Below are 20,519 nucleotides of genomic sequence, written 5' to 3' on the forward strand. Positions count from 1 at the left end.
CTCTCTCTCAGGATAACACGGTTTTTTTTTTTTTTTTTTTTTTTTTTTTTCCCTTTTTGGCTGGTGCAGTATAAGGCTCCCCTTGCACCATATGGTTAATAATAATAATACATTTCTGGAGGTCACTACCATAAAACAATAAAAACAATTTGCACTTGCCGGTTTATGTCCCAAAAAATAAAATGCATGACAAGTGGGATAACTGCAACATTTATGTATGATATAAAGTCTGATCAAAAAAATCTGGGCAATGAACTAATAATTAAGAAACAATTAAGCTTACCAGCCAATTAGATATATCTCCTTCAAAATGGTCTCCTGACACTGTATACACTGATTAGTAGCAGTAGTAGTAGTAGTGGTGGTATGTGATGCAAGAAAGCAAGTGTATGAGCTTATGCAGCATCAGCCAAAAAAAAAAAAAAAAAAAAATCACACCATTCCCTCCAAATACCTGTCCAGTTCCTCCTTAAATTTATTCAACCTATCAACTTCCACAATGACAGATGGAAGTTTGTTCCAGCAATTAACCACCTGCTGGCTAAAGGCAAATTTCCGTACATCTATTCTACATCTGTCTTTTCTTAATTTGAATTTATGCCCCCTTAGGTTCGTAACCTGAACAAGTGGAAGGATCCCATCAAAGCCTTATACACCTCAATCAGATCACCGCACATGTGCCTAGTCTCCAGCCACTGCAATTTGCAAAACTTAAGCCTCTCTTGGTAAGAGGATCCATTCATTCCCCTCACCAATCTTGTTGCCCTTCTCTGTACATGCTCAAGCAAATCAACATCTTTCCTAAAATGAGGCCTCCAGACCTCTGCACAGTACTCAAGGCGTGGCCTAACGATTGCCTTATACAGAGGGACAATCACCTCCTTCTCCCTGCTAACAAAATTTCTATATATCACTGCAAAACCCTATGACCTGCCCTGGCAAACTGTCTGCATTGCTCAGAAAACTTCATATCTGACTGCACAATTACTCCCAGGTCTTTTTCATTTTCTACCACCTTAAGGTGTAGTACCACATAGTTGGTACTTTTCTCTTGGGTTACTTCTACCCATATGCAGTACTTTGCATTTGTCAAGGTTAAACTTCAGTTGCCACTTCTTAGCCCATCTGCCCAAATTATCTAGATCCTGTTGCAGTAGCACACTAATGCCATTACTGTCATTAACAACCCTGCCAACCTTTGTATCACCTGCAAACTTCGACACTAAGCCTGATATATCTTCATCAATATCATTGATAAATATACAAAACAACAGTGGACTCCACTAATAACATTAGTCCACGAAGAGCAGCACCCGTTGATTACCACCCTCTGTCTTCTGCCACTTAACCATCCTTTTATCCATTATAGCAACTTACCCTTAATACCATTCTGATCCAATTTGTACAATAGTCTTCCATGCGCTACAGTGTCAAAAGCTTTCCTGAAATCCAAATATATGATATCAAAATAATTTTTTGCATCCAGTTGCTTTGTAACCACATCATAATATCCTATCAAATTTATCAGACAAGACTTTCCCTTAACAAACTCATGCTGTGTCTGAATTATTGCTGCAGTCTTGTCTAGATGATCCTGCAATGCATCTTTAACCAGTGACTCCATTATTTTACCCGGGACAGAAGTTAAACTAACTGGTCTGTAATTACTCGTGTCACCCTTCGATTCCCCCCTTTGTGAATTGGGGATACATTTGCACATCTCCAGTCCGTGGGAACCTCCCCTGAGTCAAAGGATGCTCCTCTCATAATTATGGCTAAGGGTTTGCTTAGTTGCTTTGCCACCTCCTTTAATATAACTGGATAGATCCTGTCCACCCCAGGTGCTTTTCTTATGTTTAACTTCAACAATTTCTCCTCCACTTTGCTCTCAGTTATTACAAAATAATTAAGTACCCTGCTACAATTTGATAACCTTCTGCCATTGTCAAACCTTAATAATTCCTCACGTGTGAATGTAGATGCTAAATACTCATTCAGTTTGTTTGCTATCTGAGCAGGATCATCAACAGTCGAACCATCGATGTCAAGTGGACCAATCAGATTCATCCCCTTCCTTTTAGAGTTTATATAAGTAAAGAAATCCTTTCTGTTTTTCTTAGCATCTTTTGCCAAAGATTTCTCGTAATCTGCCTTTGCCTGTCTAACCTCCTTTGTGACCTGATTACAGACTAGCTTATATCTGCCATAGGCTTCTGAGTCGCTTGATAATTTATATGCATCCCATGCATTTTTCTTCTCTCTTACGAGTCTCATTAGTTCATTTGATAACCATTTAGGCCTAAACCTTGAACAATATTTCTTAATAGGTATTAAACTTTTAGTAGCATCCAAGATTAATTCCTTGAATGCTTCTGCAACTTCTGGAAGCATTCCTAACAGGTTTCTTTTGGAAATGCTATTAGTTCTTGCATTACATTCTGAATCATTTCCTCAGCTGTTGCAAATCTATGATCTTTCAAGGGGGGCTTTTAGATTGGGGATAGGGGGACCCAATTATTAGTTATTAGGGGACCCACAGGGAACTAAATTTGGTATGGCAGATGGAAGACTCAGTCATTGGGTGCTCTGAAAAAAATTCTTGGATAGAAGACACTAAGTGCACAGGGGTGTTGTCATTATACACGCACCAATTCCCAGAAACCCACATTTTTGGCTATTTTCTCAAAACTGCATCACACAATCACTGTAAAACTGGTTTTTTTTTTTGTATTCCTGGTTCATTGTCTGACCCTGTGTGATAAATCCATAATGAACAATGCCCTTTGGGTCAAAAATATAATAACCATTATCTTATCATTTGATTGAGATTGTTTTCCATTTTGGGACCTGGAGCAGATGGCTTTCAAAAGAGAGGACTCTGCTTTCGTTTCAAGGTCGTAGCCATACACCTATGGTTGTTCTCCAATAATGATGGAAGAAGAAAGCATGGGTCAGCAGCAGCACAAGATTCTGTAAAATGCCCACATTTTTCTTATTAATTTACAGATATTTCCCATGCATTTCCCCCTTTGCTGTGCCCCTTCTTGCTAAAGAGTTATTTGGCTGTTTCACCAGAAAATATAAATACTAGTCCAGCATGACTAACCGCTATCTGTTTCCTGACAAATATAGGATGGTTAAATTCGCTAGTGAGACTTATCCGACCCAGTTGCTTCCACAGTTACAAATTCCCCTTGCATTTATTTTCCTAACTCAAGATAACGGTCGCTACACGCAGAAGTAAGTTCACAAGTCCAGGAAAATACGAACTTTCGCTCTCGGACAAACACTGTTCAGCTTGTCCGATGTCAACCGCGTGAGTAAAGTGTCCCACCCGTGACCAAGCTCTGAGGAGGAGGAGGTGAAAGTTCACGCGATAAGCAGGATATACCCGGTGGACGACAGAGCAGAAAGAGAGTTGTTTTGTGGTGGTTTTGGTAGAAGCAGTCGGTTAGTTAGTCTGTGTGAGAGAGAGTGAGAAAATACAGTAAGTTTTTGGAAACGGGAATTACGTTACAGAATGACTGTACAGAGAGAAGCTTGAAGAACAGCGCAAGAAGATACAGAATGAGCGAGCAAAGATAGCCGAACCCGAAGGAAGACTGCGAAAGCACGGAATCCCCTCGCCGAGTTCCACTCCCCGTAGAATGAGTCATCCTTATTTAGGTAAGTTATCCCTACAGCTATACATAAACCTTACTCCTCAGTAATATAATTAATTATGTTAGCATTGATAAATTGTAGAATGCCCTAATGCTGCTATCTTAAATAGCTTACTACATAGTATTTCAGTCTATCATAATTTACTATTGGTCACATGATGTATCACAGGGTAAAACTTATCTTATGGGTGCTATCCTAAATAGCGCGACATTTTAGTAATAACTCCCATTACTTCTTCCGACACTGTATGTAACCAGTATGATTTATTATGTTGCTATTGTTAAGTATAGAATATCCTAATGCGGCTATCTTAAATAGCGCATCATTTAGATTGTCGTCTATCGCAATTAACGACAGATAAAATAGTGTACAATAAGTTAAAACACATCTTATGCGCGATAGTTTAGTATTGACACCCATCACGTTTGTATAACTATTATGTCACATGCCAGTTCTTGCCTGAGATGAAGTATCCACACGAAGAACACCTATGTGAATAGCCCATTAATTTCCAAAACATCAATAATGCTAAGAATTCTTAAATACTCCCATAAAATCAGCTTGTATTTTTGTAACCAAATGATTTAGTATTTGCTTGTCACTGCCACTAGGGCAGTAGTTACTATACATGTATTGATTCTATAGTAGATTGTATTAAACTATATTTTTGTTTTAAACATATGCCTCAGACCTATCCTCTATTCACACGACGATCAGTAGATATTCAGGATTAGATTAGATTCAGGATTTGAATAGAACTGTTACCGCGGGTACTCGAATTTCTACCTATAATTGGAAAGGGTTTGAGTATTGTCACAACGCCCTGGTCGAAGCTGCGGTTCCATTCCCCTCAAAAGGGTGGATATTGAGGGCTGAGACCATTGTCCTAATATAAAAAACCACTAGACAGTCACATGAGTATACTGGGGTTATGATAGAACAAGTGCTCAAAGAAGAGAAACGTCCCGCTATGCAGATGTGTTGTCCAGAGAAGTCCGAACGATAATAGCTAAGTAAGAAGTATAACACCCCCCCCAGTATAACAATTCTGTCATGCAAGAACTTGCCACTCTCAGTGATAACTAGTGAATATGCAAGGCACAAACTTGGCTGAAATGTACTGCATCTCAAATTGTATTAAAATTGATGGATACATCCCATAGAACTAATACAATTAAGCAACTGATAGTTAAACATCAATCACCCTGACCAGATTACTTTTTGTCTTTTGCAACCAGAGCAAGGATCATCTTAGAAAGAGACAAGCAGTCAATGAAGTCTTAGAATAACATTTTGTTTCTAACATACACTTCTTCCCAATTTGATGCAAATTTGTTGCTCAGCAAAACTCATTTTAAAATGCTTTACATAAAACTCCTATTCAATGCATGTTAATTCAGGCTGATTACAGATAAAAGAGTGATTGTGCATTGCTTTTTATAGACAAGTCACTGAACATATTATGGCGACTCACAACTCAGTATGACACTGTAATTTCAAGATACAGTCAGTCCTTGAACTCTTTAATCACACTTTAATCTTACCTATCGCTTTCATACATAAAAAGCACAAGTGTGATGGAAGAATCAAATTTATAAAAACATTAAAAATAATTTTGTAAATAGCACTTACTCGACAGTAAATTCATTTTCGCCTACAGGAATACAGTATACAAACTGAAGAGCACTCCAAAGCCTATGAAACTCTGTACACTCATCTACATTCATGACGCCATTCATTGGAGGTGTTCCCACCCAAACTGGATCATCTAAAAATGACTTAATCCTAGTCAAAATTATTTCAAAAATTGATAGACCACAACAGAGTCTTTCTTTAGTCAACAGATCACCCTCTCGAGCAATGGATGCTTGCTAAGGAAAAAAATATTTTAATAAATTAAATCATACAGACAAAACACACATTACAGTACAGAAATTTAGAAAACACCTCTATCTTATCACATATGCCAATAATAAAAACTTAACATCAATTTTATATTCACATTTTGATCTTGACCAAATAAACCAAGGTAATGTTACAAGGTAATGTCTCAATCTTCAAGGCAGGATAAATTTGGTACTCATGAAACATCCCAAGATGTGCTAGTTTTTAATGTTATTTATTTAAAAATCATGATTCCTAAGGTAATTCATCAATAGTGAAGTTTGTTATCTTGATTATTAAGACCATTTCATTACTTATGGTGCCTGAAATTCTGCCAGCTGCTAAATATATAAGATAAGATAGTATTCAATTTAACAATTTGTTCTGTAGGCTTTTGTTATAATAAAAATTTGCTTATACTTGGACATGACTACACAGATCAGATGTAGTTATAATTATTAAATTAATGATATTACCATTAATTGCATTTTGTGATCATGTGGTCTGAACACAACCAAATACACGTACTACCATCTTCTACAGTGACCACTCAGTTATGTCCTATAAGGTCTGAACTTTTGATATCACAGAAACTAACATATATATAAATTCCTTTATCTGTCTCCCCTTCTTCTACCCTAACAGAAACACCAATGGGATTTACATAACAAATTAAAAAAGATTAATATTCATTATATAGCTTATCACATCATTTCTAACTTTTCCAGTCTTAGACTTTCTTGCCGATCTTTGCCCAAAATCCACCTCAACGGCCAGTAGTTTATTTTATTTATTTTTTTTTTGTTGTTTTTCAGTTAAGGTCCAAATCTCACATCCATATAATAAAACACTTTGTAATATTACATCAAGTTTGAGCTTCTGCAGACAGCTTGGGACCAAGATATCGATGAGGAATATTACAACTTTCTGAAAGTGATAAAGCCCAAGAAACCTATAGGTAAAAAGAAATCCAAAGAAGAAAAAATTAGTCAAGAAACACTTGTCATGATAAACCGAAGATGACAAATGAAGAGCAAGATAAACACTGACAAGGAGAAAATTGAGTATACCAGAGTTATGCAAAGCCATTAGAAAAAGACTTGGAGAGGACATAAGAGTTAACACAAGAAAAGTAGAACAGGCATTAAGGGAAAAAAGGACTTAAATCAGCAGCCATGAGCAATAATACAGAAAGACAAATGATACTGAAACTGAAGAATAGCGATGGCATAATTCAAATAGCAGAAGACTACTATAGAGAATTATACAATGGGCAAGGGAATGATGCCAGCAGTGGGGAAGATGGATCGCAAATTAGTAACACATACGACATACCCGATATCCTTCCTGATGAGGTAGAACATGCGTTGAAGAAAATGAAGAATCAGAAAGACCCAGGGGAAGGTGAAGTTACTGTAAAGTTATTAACATTGGGAGGACGAGACGTGGCACAAAAACTGGCGAGACTCTTCACAAAATGCATTAGAAAAGGTGTGATGCCTAAGGAGTGGAATAATGCAACCATAGTTTTGCTGCATAAGAAAGGAGATAAATCAGAAATTGTAAATTATAGACCAATTAGCTTGTTATCCCACATCTACAAGTTGTTCACAAGGGTCATTACTAACAGATTAGAAAGAATACTTGAGAATCAACCGAAAGAGCAAGCTGGCTTTCGGACAGGATTCTCAACTATGGATCACCTTCATGTAATGTCACAGCTAATGGAGAAAGCAAATGAACATAAAACACCATTATACTGGCATTTGTGGATTATGAAAAGGCATTTGACTCCATACAGCATAAGGCAATGTTTCAGGCACTGGAAAGACAAGGCATAGATATCCCACATATTATGATTTTGAAGAAAATATATGAGAACGCTACCTCCTTTATTAGACTAGACAAAGATAGTAGCAAATTTAAAACTGAGAAAGGAGTTCGACAAGCAGACACAACATCTCCAAAGTTGTTTACTGCTGCCCTTGAGAAAGCTTTCGGAAGATTACACTGGTCACAGAAAGGAGTCAATGTGAATGGAGAGTACCTAAATTTACGATTTGCAGATGACAGTGTGGTCATAAGCCACGATCCCAAAGAATTAGAGGAAAATCTTAATCAGTTATTCACAGTTAGTAAGGATTTTTGACTAAAGATGAATATGGCTAAAACAAAAGTAATGATGAACAAGTATGTCATAGAAAGGGATATAATGATTGAAGGAGCAGTAATTGAAAAAGTGGAGTCATATACTTATCTGGTACAAGTCATCAGCTGTAATACCTGCGTGCAATAATAAATGGCTGGAAGTCAAGAGAAGAATAAATTTTGGATGAATAGCATTCAGGAAATATAGTCACATACTGAAGAGCAATATCCCAATTTGTCTGAAATGTAAAATAATGAACCAACGTATACTACCCACCATGACTTACAGAAGTGAAACTTGGGCACTCACCAAAAGAATGGAAGAGAAGCTGAGAACGACATAGCAAAGAATGGAACGAATTATATTGGGAATCAGACTGTTATATATGGATTAGGCAGCAAACTCAAGTAAAGGACATTCTTATCAAAACTAAAGAACTAAAATGGTCTTGGGCAGGACACATAGCTAGAAGACATGATGACAGATGGACTAAGAGAATAACAGAATGGTACCCAAGAAGAGATAGAAGAAAACCTGGAAGACAACGACGGAGATGGACAAATGAAATTCATGAGTTTGTGGGTAGTAAATGGATGGCCATTGCACAAAAGAGAAGGAACTGGAAAGTTGCTGGAGAGGCCTTCATCATGTAGTGGATTGATAATGGCTGATGATGAATGAATATTGCATTATATATTTCATGTTTGGTTTTGTTAATAATATTTTTATTCCATAGCACAGAATTAAGCATTCCTATGATCTTTCTATATTCACCCAGTCTTCTCTCAATTTCGTACGCAGATGATCCATCAGTCTGGATAATTGTACCCAGGTATTTAAATTGCTGTACAGTTTTCACCTGTATTCCATCTAAATCCAGAATCCTACCACTTCGATTCATGTACTCTGTCTTATTAAAATTAACTGTCAGTCCCCATATTTTATATTCCTCTAGTAACTTTCTACCCATGGAGTCTACATCATCATTGTCCTGTGCTACCACAACTTGGTCATCTGAAAACAGTAGATTGTAAAGGTAGTCAAATGCATTCACATCCAATATTTACAATATTTCATTAATTGTTGGTAAAAATTACTGAAAGTGTATTTGAAATCAATATAAAGCTAAGGTATATAGGAACCATATAACTTGCGGAAGTATATGCCTTCACATAGCTTTGCCAATGTCACAGATTAGATATAGGTGCAATATCTGTTCCCTATTACAAGAACAGAAACCTTCAAAAAAATCCATCACATCATTTCTGAATTGGCAATGACTGATGCATATAATTATGATTTTGAAGAAAGTATATGAGAACGGTACCTCCTTTATTAGACTAGACAAAGACAAATTTAAAATTGAGAAAGGAGTTCGACAAGGAGACACAATATCTCCGAAGCTGTTTACTGCTGCCCTTGAAGAAGCTTTCAGAAGATTGAACTGGCCGCAGAGAGGAGTCAATGTGAATGGAGAGTGCTTAACCATTTACGATTTGCAGATGACATTGTGATCATAAGCCACAATCCCAAAGCATTAAAGGAAAATCTTAATCAGTTATGATACTGAAACTTAGTAAGGATTTCGGACTAAAGATGAATATAACTAAAACAAAAGTAATGATGAACAAGTATGCCCAAAAAAAAACGGATGTAATCATTTAAGCAGTAATTGAAAAGGTGGATTCATATATTTATCTTGGACAAGTTATTAGCTGTAATAATGATAAATGGCTGGAAGTAAAGAGAAGAATAAATTTCGGATGGATAGCATTCAGAAAATATAGTCACATACTGAGGAGCAATATCCCAATTTGTCTGAAATGCAAAATAATGAACCAATGTATACTCCCCATGATGACTTATGCAAGTGAAACTTGGGCACTCACCAAAAGAATGAAAAAGAAGCTGAAAACTACACAGTGAAGAATGGAACAAATTATATTACGAATCAGACTGTTAGATAAGAGAAATGTGGATTAGGCAGCAAACACAAATAAAGGGCATTCTTATCAAAACTAAAGAACTGAAATGGTCTTGGGCAGGACACATAGCTCGAAAACATGATAGATGGACTAAGAAAATAACAAAATGATATCCAAGAGGAGCTAAGAGAAAACCTGTAAGACAACGGAGATGTACAGATGAAATTCACGAGTTCATGGGTAGTAAACGGATGGCCATTGCACAAAATAGAAGGAACAGGAAAGTTGCTGGAAAGGTCTTCATCCTTCAGTGGATTGAAAATGGCTGTTCCTTATTGTAAGGATACTATGATAATGCAACTCTGTCACTATCCCCGTCACAATCATATTGTCATTCAACAAAAGTGAAAATTTAATGCAGAACACTACAGCAGGTAATGATGGTAGTCACCATAAATAAAATACAGTACATATATAGTGATTGAGATTGACATGCTGGAGGCTCTTTTAGCTTTTTTTAAAGGTGATAACAAGTGATTTTTTTTAATCTAATAATAATAAGCCATAATCCACTTATATTTTTCTAAAATTACCTACACATTATGTTATCCATTGTGACAATCTACTATAAATGTTGCGTGTAGTATGATATGTTATACTACATTAATTTATTTCTGTATTTGTTTATTCTGTAAATGTTATACTTGAAATTAGTAAATTAAATAAATGCAATAAGATTTATTAAGGTTATTATTCACCTATTCACTATGATATCTGTCAAGTTTATCATGATATCAAGTAATGCTAACCAATGATGAATTTGAAATGATGATCAAGACATCAAAGGCAGATATTGTTGGGATATCGGAGACATGGTGTCACACAGATATAAGCAGTGCAGAAATGGAATTTGGGGAGTACAACTTATACAGAAAGGATAGAGGGGTTTATGCTATTAGTTAAGAAACACACAAAATCCGAGAAAGTGCATCCAGTTGACATGGGTGGGCAGTGCAATACTGAGTCAGTTTGGTGTGACATAAACACTGAGAAAAGGAAAATGAGAGGAGTGTGTTATAGCCCAAATAACTCTGATCAGTACAACAAACAACTGCACAGAGAAATAAAGTGGGTCAGTAAATCAGAATGTCTTGTAATGGGAAATTTTAACTTTCCAGATATTGACTGGAACTTGTGGATTGATCACTCAACACACTAGCAAGACTTTTGTGGATTTATTGGAGGATTGTTTTCTACAGCAACATGTTCAAGGAGCAACCAGAGGGAGTAATATTCTACTGTCACGTCTACATCAAATGATATACGCATTTTTTAAATTCCTTGTTTTTATACAATATCAGCATATTGCAATTATTACACACAATATATGTTACTTAGACATGTTTCCCACTCAATGATTTCCTTTTATATTCCAGATTGCTTTCCTGTTTAAGGAACCAACAGTAATCTCCCATTATGGTAGAGTCCCAGCAACCTTGGTATAATTTTTCCATTGCAGATATGTCCTGGTGGAAGTGCTTGCCTTGTTCATCACTGACATCTGCTAAGTTTTCAGGAAAGAAATCCAGATGGGAATGAAGGAAATGCATTTTTTCAATGACATTTGGCACCCCATGTTCTTTTAACATTTCAGCAAGTTTGTCACCAGTTGCTCATAGTTTTCTTCTTTTCTCTTTCCAAAGAAAGAGAAAAGAAGTTGTGCAACAGCCAAACACTACATTGGACAAGAGGGGTGAATATATTCCCGGCAAAAGCAATGTAAAGTATGTTCCATTGGTTGATCCACAAAAGGTTTTTCTTCTCCCTTTACACATCAAACTTGGACTGATTATGAATTTCACTAAGGCACTGGATAAAGAAAGCAGAGGCTTCCAAATTTATCTCATGCAAAGCTGAAGGAAGGAATTTTCATAGGTCCTCAAATAAGAAAGCTCCTAAAAGATAGAATTACAAAGAAACCTGAGTAATGTCAAACTGGCTGCAAGGAGATCTTTCAAGGCTGCAGTACACAGAAGTTGTCTGAGTGATTGACATAAGTTCTGTGCTTTGTCTTCTCCATTTTAACAATGCATTAACCTAAAAAATTAACAGCAATTGGTAAATTTGAACAGAAGGTGAATTCTTGCAGTTTATCATACACTATATATTGAACAGTTGAACAGAATAATAAAATTAATAAAAATACTGGCTTGCCTCGAAAAGTGCATCAAAATCAAAATATACTTTATTGCAAGAACGGTAATGATGTACTTGCTTAACTTTTAGCCCAATAAAGAAAACCAACCAAAAGTTAATAAGTTTAAAATTGCATTTCAAACAGTAATGATATCTTTGTACAGAATCCAGTTATCTATCTATATCTTAAAACTGAGACATGATAGGAAATTTTTATGATTGATTTTAAATTCTATACATAAAACTTGACCAGAAACAACCATTGATTTGCTGGAGGTAAAAATCATGTTGGGTATCAGCAGTTATTATTCATGCATTAAAAATTTGCAGATAAAGGAACCACTAGGTAACAGAGATCACAGTGTACTGATGTGGGAATTACTGTAGCATTAGCATTAGTAGAGGCATATGATGCAAGAAAGCAAGCTTATGCAGCATCAGCCATAAAAAAAAAAAAAAAAAACTTCCACTTCACCCATCCGTTCGTTCGAAATACCTGTCCAGCTGAGCCTTAAATTTATTTAGGCTATCAGCTTCCACAACAAGGGATGGAAGGCTGTTCCACCAACCAACTACCCGCTGGCTAAAAGCAAATTTCTGCACATCTATCCTACATCTGTCTTTCCTCAATTTGAATTTATGCCCTCTAAGGTGATTATTCTGGGCAAGAGGAAGAATCCCATCGGCATTGGGCATGCTCAAACCATTCAAGGCTTTATACACCTCTATCAGATCACCTCGCCGGTGCCTAGTCTCCAGACACTGTAATTTGCAAAACTTAAGCCTTTCTTCGTAAGAGCAACCCTTTGTTCCATTCACTAATCTTGTTGCCCTTCTCTGTACTCGTTCCAGCAGCTCTACATCCTTCTTGAAATGAGGCCTCCAGACCTGTATACAGTACTCAAGGTGTGGCCTGACCATTGCCTTATACAGGGGAATAATCACCTCCTTATCCCTGCTAGAAAAATTCCTGTATATCATTGACAAGACACCATGAGCTACTCTTGCAGCCTGTCTGCACTGCTCAGAGAACTTCATATCTGCCTGCACAATTACCCCCAGGTCCTTTTCATTCTCTACCACTGTCAGTGTAGTACCATAGAGTTGATATGTTGCTCTGGGGTTGCTGTTTCCCATATGTAGTACAGTGGATTCCGGTTATTTGGGCCACTGGTTAGTCGGGGCAGCCGTTTGTTTGGGGAAAATCTTAAAAAAACAGAAACCAATCGAGAAAATAGCCAGAGTTTACTTCGCTTATTTGGGACAGCATGCCGTTTAATCGGGGCAGGAGACCGCAGCATTTTTCTTCTCTGCCATATGTCTCATTAGTTCACCTGACATCCATTTAGGCCTACACTTAAAGATGTAACCATCATCAAGGGTAAAGGGAAGGGTTTTTTTTCTTTCATAAAGGTGACTACAGTGGTCTCAGACAGTTTTTAAATTCTATACAGTGGGAGCTACTGATAATGTTAAAAACAGCGAATTCTAAATGGGAAGCCTTCAAGGAAGAAACCTTGGAAGCTACTAGGCTTTTCATGCCAACTAAGAAATACTATTCAAGATTTAGACATAAATGGATGTCAGATGAACTAATGAGGCTAGTGGCAGAGAAGAAAAATGCATGGGATGCATATAAATTATCAGGTGACACAAAGCCTATAGCAGATATAATCTAGTCTGTAATCAAGTCACAAATCAAGTCACTCAGGAAGGTGGAGAACGAAAAATATCTGGGGTAATTGTGCAGTCTGATATGAAGCTCTCTGAGTAGTGCAGACAGGTTGCCAGAGCAGGTCATGGAGTTTTGTCAATGATATATAGGAATTTTGCTAGCAGAGACAAGGAGGTGATTATCCCTTTGTATACGGCAATGGTTAGGCCACACCTTGAGTGCTGCATACAGGTCTGGAGGCCTTATTTTAGGAAGGATGTACAGTTGCTAGAATAAGTACAGAAAAGGGCAACAAGATTGGTGAGAGGAACAAAGGGATGCTCTTATCAACAGAAGCCTCTAAGTTCTGCAAGTTGCAGCATCTGGAGACTAGGCAACTGCGAGATGATCTGATTGGGGTGTATAAGGCTTTGAATGGTTTGAGCAGGCCCAATGCTAATGGGATACTTCCGCTTGCTCAGATTAAGAACTTGAGGGGGCATAGATTCAAATTCAGAAAAGATAGTTGTAGAATAGATGTGTGGAAGTTTGCCTTTGGCCAGTGAGCATGTTGTTGTGCAAGTTGTTAGCTTAAATAAATTAATAAATTTAAGGCTGAACTAGTCAAACATTCGGAGTGACCGGATGGATGAAATGGGTAGGGGTTTTTTTTTTTTTTTTTTGGCTGATGCTGTATAAGTTTGCTTTCTTGCATCATATGCCTCAACTAATACTAATGCTAAACTAATGCACAGATTAAAAAAACATGTTTGGTTCTCCCAAATTTTTTGTAAATTTTCTTCTCTTCTAGCAGCTTCATGCAAGCCATCTGTTAAACCATAAATTCGTACACTAAACAATTATTATCTATTTAAAACACCTAAACTAAAAAGTTTACAAGAGCTAATACCTTAACAGTTCCCAGTCTCTCAACATTCTGAACCACTTGCAAAGGAGAATATTTAGCTTCAAGGCGTTTTAATTTGGTTTCTGGCTTTTCTCCATCTACAGTTGTAAAAATGAAAGAAAGCAAGTTTAACTGTATTTTTATTACATCAAGTAAGATCAGTTTGATTCTAATTAAGACTTAATGGATTACAGGAAAACAAAATATTTATTTAGACCAGGCCCGGGCAAACTGTGGTCCGTGGGCCGCACATTTTTGTGCGGCCTGCAAGCTTTAATTGTATTTTTGAAAAAAGTTTACTTATTTTATGCCTTTTGCGACGCCTTTTTGAAAAATAAATTTGTATTATCATCTCTGTATTTTTCAAATTGAGATAGAATTTGAAATTGTGCGCAAACTGGAGTGAGCCAACGAGCTCTTTTATAACAGTATAATTTGTGATTATAAACTAACCACATGAAACTATGGTAACAGACAACCGATGATGATGACAACAGCTTTGCTGCGGTGGCGGAGTAATAGGATAGGACTGCTGACCGGCCACAGTTCCAATCTGTTTTCTCTGACGGTCATCCTGCAGTTAGTTTTTTTGCATTATCTTCAGTTATCATCTTGGTGCCAGTAGCGATAAAAATAATATTTATGCCCTTTTAAAAATGAATAAAAAACAAAAAATTCAACAAGAGCATCGTGTCTTCAATGAAGAGTGGAACACAAAATATTTTTTTGCTAACATAAATAACAAGCCTATTTGTCTCATCTGCCGGGAGAGTGTCTCAGTGTTGAAAGAGTACAATATTAAAAGACATTTCATTACTAAACATTCCGAATATGGTGCCAATTTAACTCCGGAAGCGAGAAAGAAAACTGCTGATGGATTGATTCAAAATTTATCTAGACAACAAAATGTGTTTACGCTGGTAACTAAGATACAAGAAGCTACTGTAGAGGCAAGTTTTGTTATTTCTCATATAATTGCAAAAAGCAACAAGCATTTTTCTGATGGAGACTATAGTAAAGAATGTATGACTGAAGCTTGTGGAATTATATGTCCTGACGTTAAACACAGAGTTGAGAATATAAGTTTATCTCGGCGAACCGTAGTAAGAAGAATTGAATGTATCGATACAAATTTGAATGAGCAATTATTATTAGTATTAGAATCCATAACATGGTACTTGATAGCTCTCGACAAAAGTAACGACCAAAAGAATACTGTGCAGTTATTGTTGTTGTTATTTGGTTTTTAGGAGCATTAGCAACTAAGGCCATATTGCTCTGGCGCAGTTATTAATTTTCATACGTGGATGTAGGTCTAATTTTGAAATTATTGAAGAGCTTCTTTCAATGGAATCTCTTAAAGACCAAACAATGGGAGCTGATATATTAGAAAAAGTTGAAAAAAGCTTAACAAGATATAATTTACAATGGAACAAATGGTAAGCGTAACAACTGACGGAGCACCAAGTTTGACAGGTAAAAACGTTGGAGCGTTAAAGAAAATTCAGGATAAAATTTGTGAAAATCATCCTGATTATAATTTAATTACAATTCATTGTATTATACATCAACAAGTATTATGTAAAAATGTGTTAAAAGTTGAACATGTTACATCTTGTATTATTAAACTAGTAAATTTAATATGATTCATTAATTTTATTCAAGATATTGAATCTGAGTACACAGATATTCCTTATCGTAGCCAAATTCGATGGCTTAGCTTAGGAAACATTCTTCAGCGAGTATGGGATCATAAAGATGACATCATTCTATTTTTAAAACTGAAAAATTTATGGACTTTCCCGAATTAACTGATAATAACTGTATTTGTGATTTTGCGTTTACCCTGGACATCGTGACACACTTAAATACTTTCAACACCGTGTTACAAGAGAAAAATTTATACGCCCATGATATGGTAAAAAGTTTGAATGGATTTCAATTAAAACTCCAGTTGTTCCTTTGACATTTATTAATTAACAAGGTAGACCACTTTCCAACCATGAAGTTGAAGATTCCAGAAAATAAATTTTAAAAATATTGTGAAATTATCAACGCTCTGAATGACTACTTTTCATGAAGATTTGGTGACTTCCGAAAAATTGAGACAAGTTTGGCAATAGTGCGCAACCCATTTTCAATAGAAATTGATAGTGCACCGAGTGAACTACAGCTTTAGATTATAGATCTGCAGTGTGATACCGATTTAAGGGAATTGCACCGTCGTGAGGAAATCTGTAAATTTTACAATACTCTTAATTCGGACAAATCCAACAAACTTAAAGATTTTTCCCGAAAAATGTTGGTTATTTTTGGATCAACCTACATATGTGAACAAACATTTTCCATCATGAATATAAATAAAAATTCTTTACGATCAAGCATCACCAATGAACATTTACAGGCAGTTTTAAGAATCTCAACTACAAAATTAACACCTGAAATTAAAAAAATGGTAAAAGATGTAAAACAGTTCCATTCATCTCATTAAATCCTTGGTTGTTAGAGAATAATTTTTTTATGTAAAAGATGTAAAACCATTCCATTCATCTCATTAAATTCTTGGTTGTTAGAGAATAATTTTTTTATGTTATATTTCTTCTTCATGATAACAAATAATATACAGTCAGTCCTCGTATAGCATGATAGTTGTGTTCCTAGAAACCCTCGTGCAATGCAAAATCATGCAATATAAACAACAGGCCCTATGGGAAAAATAGGGTTAGGTGCCGACCACCCAAGATTGAACACACATTGGTAACCAAAACATTACCAAACACAATAAATAAAATACTTACGTATTTTATAACAATTAAAATACGTAATAAAAAATAATATTATAATTTTTATAATATTTTTATTATTATATTATATTTTATTATAATATAATAAATAATAAAATAATAAAAAATACGTAAGTATTTTTTACGAATAAAATACTAAAATGCTTCTATCGTAAGCAAACGATAGAAGCATTTTAGTATTTTGTTTGATTTTCTGCCCAAACAGATGACAGCCGTTCCATCTCTTCCAATTCTTTGTGTCTTAATTTAATGGATTTTAATTACACTTTGAGTTGTTCCTGCTATGAAAGTTGTTTTTATTTTCTCTACATTCTTTGTAATTCTCGGTGTTGCCTCATTTAGGTCTGTAGCACAAGCAATATCACATGGTCTTTCATTTCGCTCAAAGCGTTTCACAATTTCATATTTTTTCCCTTTCGACAGAGGCGGACTGGCCATAAGCCTTACCGGGGAAACCCCCCGGTGAGCCAGTGGCCAGTGTGATTTTGGCAATAAACCATAGTATGAGGCCACTATATATTTTCCCAGGTAAGAAATTTTGACCCAGTCCGCCTCTGTTTATTGATATTGCTTTTCTTTTTCTCTCTGAATCTGCAGTGTCTTCACCAGGACGCTTCCTTTTCACACCTTTTACGTATTTTACTCATTTTTAGGGAATAAAAACAATTACAAAATGAGGAGGCAAGCTTGATACACATAAACAAAGCTGCGCGCATGTAGCAACTTAATTAGATAGTATGAATCAGAGCTGTAATACTCAATATGTTCTACGTTGATAATAATATTAGTAAATTAATAAGAGGAGTTTACCTCAATATAGTACGTGGAACACTTCCGTATGATACCCTCCAGAAATTAAAACGGAAAAAACGAAAAAATCGACAACTTACCGGTACATTAAAGTAAAATATAAATAATTAAATAATCAATTTAACACAATTCAAAATCAATTCAAAACAATTAAAATTCAAATTAACGCAATTAAAAGAATCTAACGAAAATATTCAAAACGATTTTCCTTCCTGAAGCTGACAATGCTTTTCGACCGACTGTCGTGATCACAGGAATGAAAATCAAACATACTATGGTTGTGTTAAATTGATTATTTAATTATTTATATTTTACTTTAATGTACCGGTAAGTTGTCGATTTTTTCGTTTTTTCCGTTTTAATTTCTGGAGGGTATCATACGGAAGTGTTCCACGTACTATATTGAGGTAAACTCCTCTTATTAATTTACTAGTAGCAACTTAATAAACAACACCGTGAAGGCAGAGATACACTATTAACACCTCACATTTTACTAAAGCACATTTCTAGGGGTTATTACCATAAAACAATAAAAACAATTTCCAGTTGCATTTCTGTTAGTGAAATCTGTTATAAATTGGTAGTAAAGTCGATCTAATTGCATTTGCGATTATACCGATAGCTGGAATTGTGTTGGTTTTTACGTTATTATGGTGAAATGTGTTTCCCCCTTCAATATAAAAAAACATAAATACATTTGCAGAATTTTTCTCTTCATTCCTATCGTGTTGCGTTCAGTTGGGGTGATTCCACGTTTGACTGCCATTTTTGTAAACACAAAGGCGAATCGTGCATAAGTGAATTCGGTTCATGTTATATAAGATATCGTTCCCCTATTTATAAATCATGTACGATCGAATTCGTGTAGTGTAAACACGTGTTATACGAGGACTGACTGTATATCTAAAAATAGTATTTTACGTGTGGCTTGCCTTCTTTTTGAATTCCTAATGTGGCCCTTCAGCCAAAAAGTTTGCCCAGGCCTGATTTAGACATTCAAAATTCCATTGGTGAAATACAAAAAAAGTGTTCTACTAATTTCTTCATAACAACTGAAATGAGTTATTTATTATTATTATTATTATTATTTTTTTTTTTTGGTAGTTGTTGGCGCATCGGCTTCTGTGGCCATAGTGCACCTCTCAAGGTTTCTATGAGATTTGATCTGAATTATGTTGCCATAGGATATCTTAACACAGATGGGAATGGATGTATGTGATTCCCTAGTCACAAACTATACAGCCTGTGGCATATATTCAATGGTCAATTCTGTAGAAAATCCTGGCTTAAGTCATCACTTTTAAGCCAGGACTTTCTACAGAATTGACTATTTGTGTTCCAAGCTAAAACAAAATCTTAGTGCACTGGATTATGAAAAAATCACCAAGCGGGTGTCCTAAAATCACAAAATCACAATCTTCATTAGTCTTCGAAGAACCTGTACACAGAATGTAGCATCAACTCTTTCCTCTTCAGGTACAAACTCCTTATGAATCACAACCTGTTTGTCGAAAAACATGATCAGCATCGTCTTGATCATGGACTTCTGCAAACAAACTTTTCAGGTAGGCCTTGATGTTAATCTTGAAGTCCACTGCATGCTCTGATGCTTTGTCTCAGGGTCGTACTGAAACACCCAATGCTCATCTCGAGTGAAAATACAGTCAAGGAAATTAGGATTGTTTTGATAAGTCTGGATGGAGTCTTTGCACAATGACACTCTTTGTTGCTTCTGCTCATTTGTGAGCTTGTGCAGCATAAATTTTTAAAAACCTTCCTTTGCCTTAAATCTTCATGCAGGATTTGTTGAATCATCTCCTTATTCATATCAAGTTCACTGGTCATCATTCTGAGGGTCAAATGATCATCTCCTTCCACAATTTCCTGAACTTTTGCAACTCTGTCCTCATTTCGAGAGTTTGATGGATGTCCATTTCTTCAGTCATTGCAAACATCATCACATTCATCTTTGTACCACTTATAGCATTCAAACACAGTGGTATGACTTAACATTTCATCACCATACACAGTTTTTAATATTTCATACATTGCTGTTGCAGATTTTCCCAGTTTAAAGCAAAATTTGATATCTGTTTGTTGCTCCAATGCAAATTCACGTTACAGAATGTTAATGCTACTAATAAAACTGGCTGTTACTTCCAACCTGTCAGCCTACAGGAAAATCTCGGTGCCATCATCTGTTGGAGGAAGTTTGAACTACGACATGCCACTTCCATTTATTTTCGAACTCACTGAACGTGACTGCAATGGCACCAGTCTGGGAATTTTATTTCCAGACCTCGTATATTACTATGGAACCTGTTTATGTTCTGGACAGTGCTAGACATACAGATACACAAAGCCTAAAATTTGATAAAGTAAGAATATAAACATAATCCACTGTAAGTAGATCAAAGAATGTGAATAATCAGAGTATAGAGTGAGAACATTCCTTCACTGCCATATTCTCACAAAATGTTCTGTTTATACATTTACTTCATCTTTATCATTCCCAAATATGTCTTGC

At 35.8% G+C, this 20,519-nt stretch overlaps 1 protein-coding gene across 2 annotated transcripts in view; it reads right to left on the bottom strand.

Annotated features, from left to right (window-relative positions):
• Positions 1–20,519, bottom strand: part of Cyfip (Cytoplasmic FMR1-interacting protein Sra-1) — a 425,647-nt gene that overhangs the window by 21,539 nt on the left and 383,589 nt on the right. For both annotated transcript variants that reach the window (XM_090369296.1, XM_090369295.1), the window contains exons 25-26: positions 14,382–14,476; positions 5,296–5,534 (exon numbers count right to left, since the gene is read on the bottom strand). In XM_090369296.1, the coding sequence (XP_090225422.1) occupies positions 5,296–5,534; positions 14,382–14,476 (334 nt within the window). The remainder of the gene's footprint in view (positions 1–5,295; positions 5,535–14,381; positions 14,477–20,519) is intronic.

The sequence above is a fragment of the Mastigoproctus giganteus genome, chromosome 3, assembly GCF_048544385.1.
Source record: "Mastigoproctus giganteus isolate SK-2022 chromosome 3, ASM4854438v1, whole genome shotgun sequence".
Classification (NCBI taxonomy): Eukaryota; Metazoa; Arthropoda; class Arachnida; order Uropygi; family Thelyphonidae; genus Mastigoproctus; species Mastigoproctus giganteus.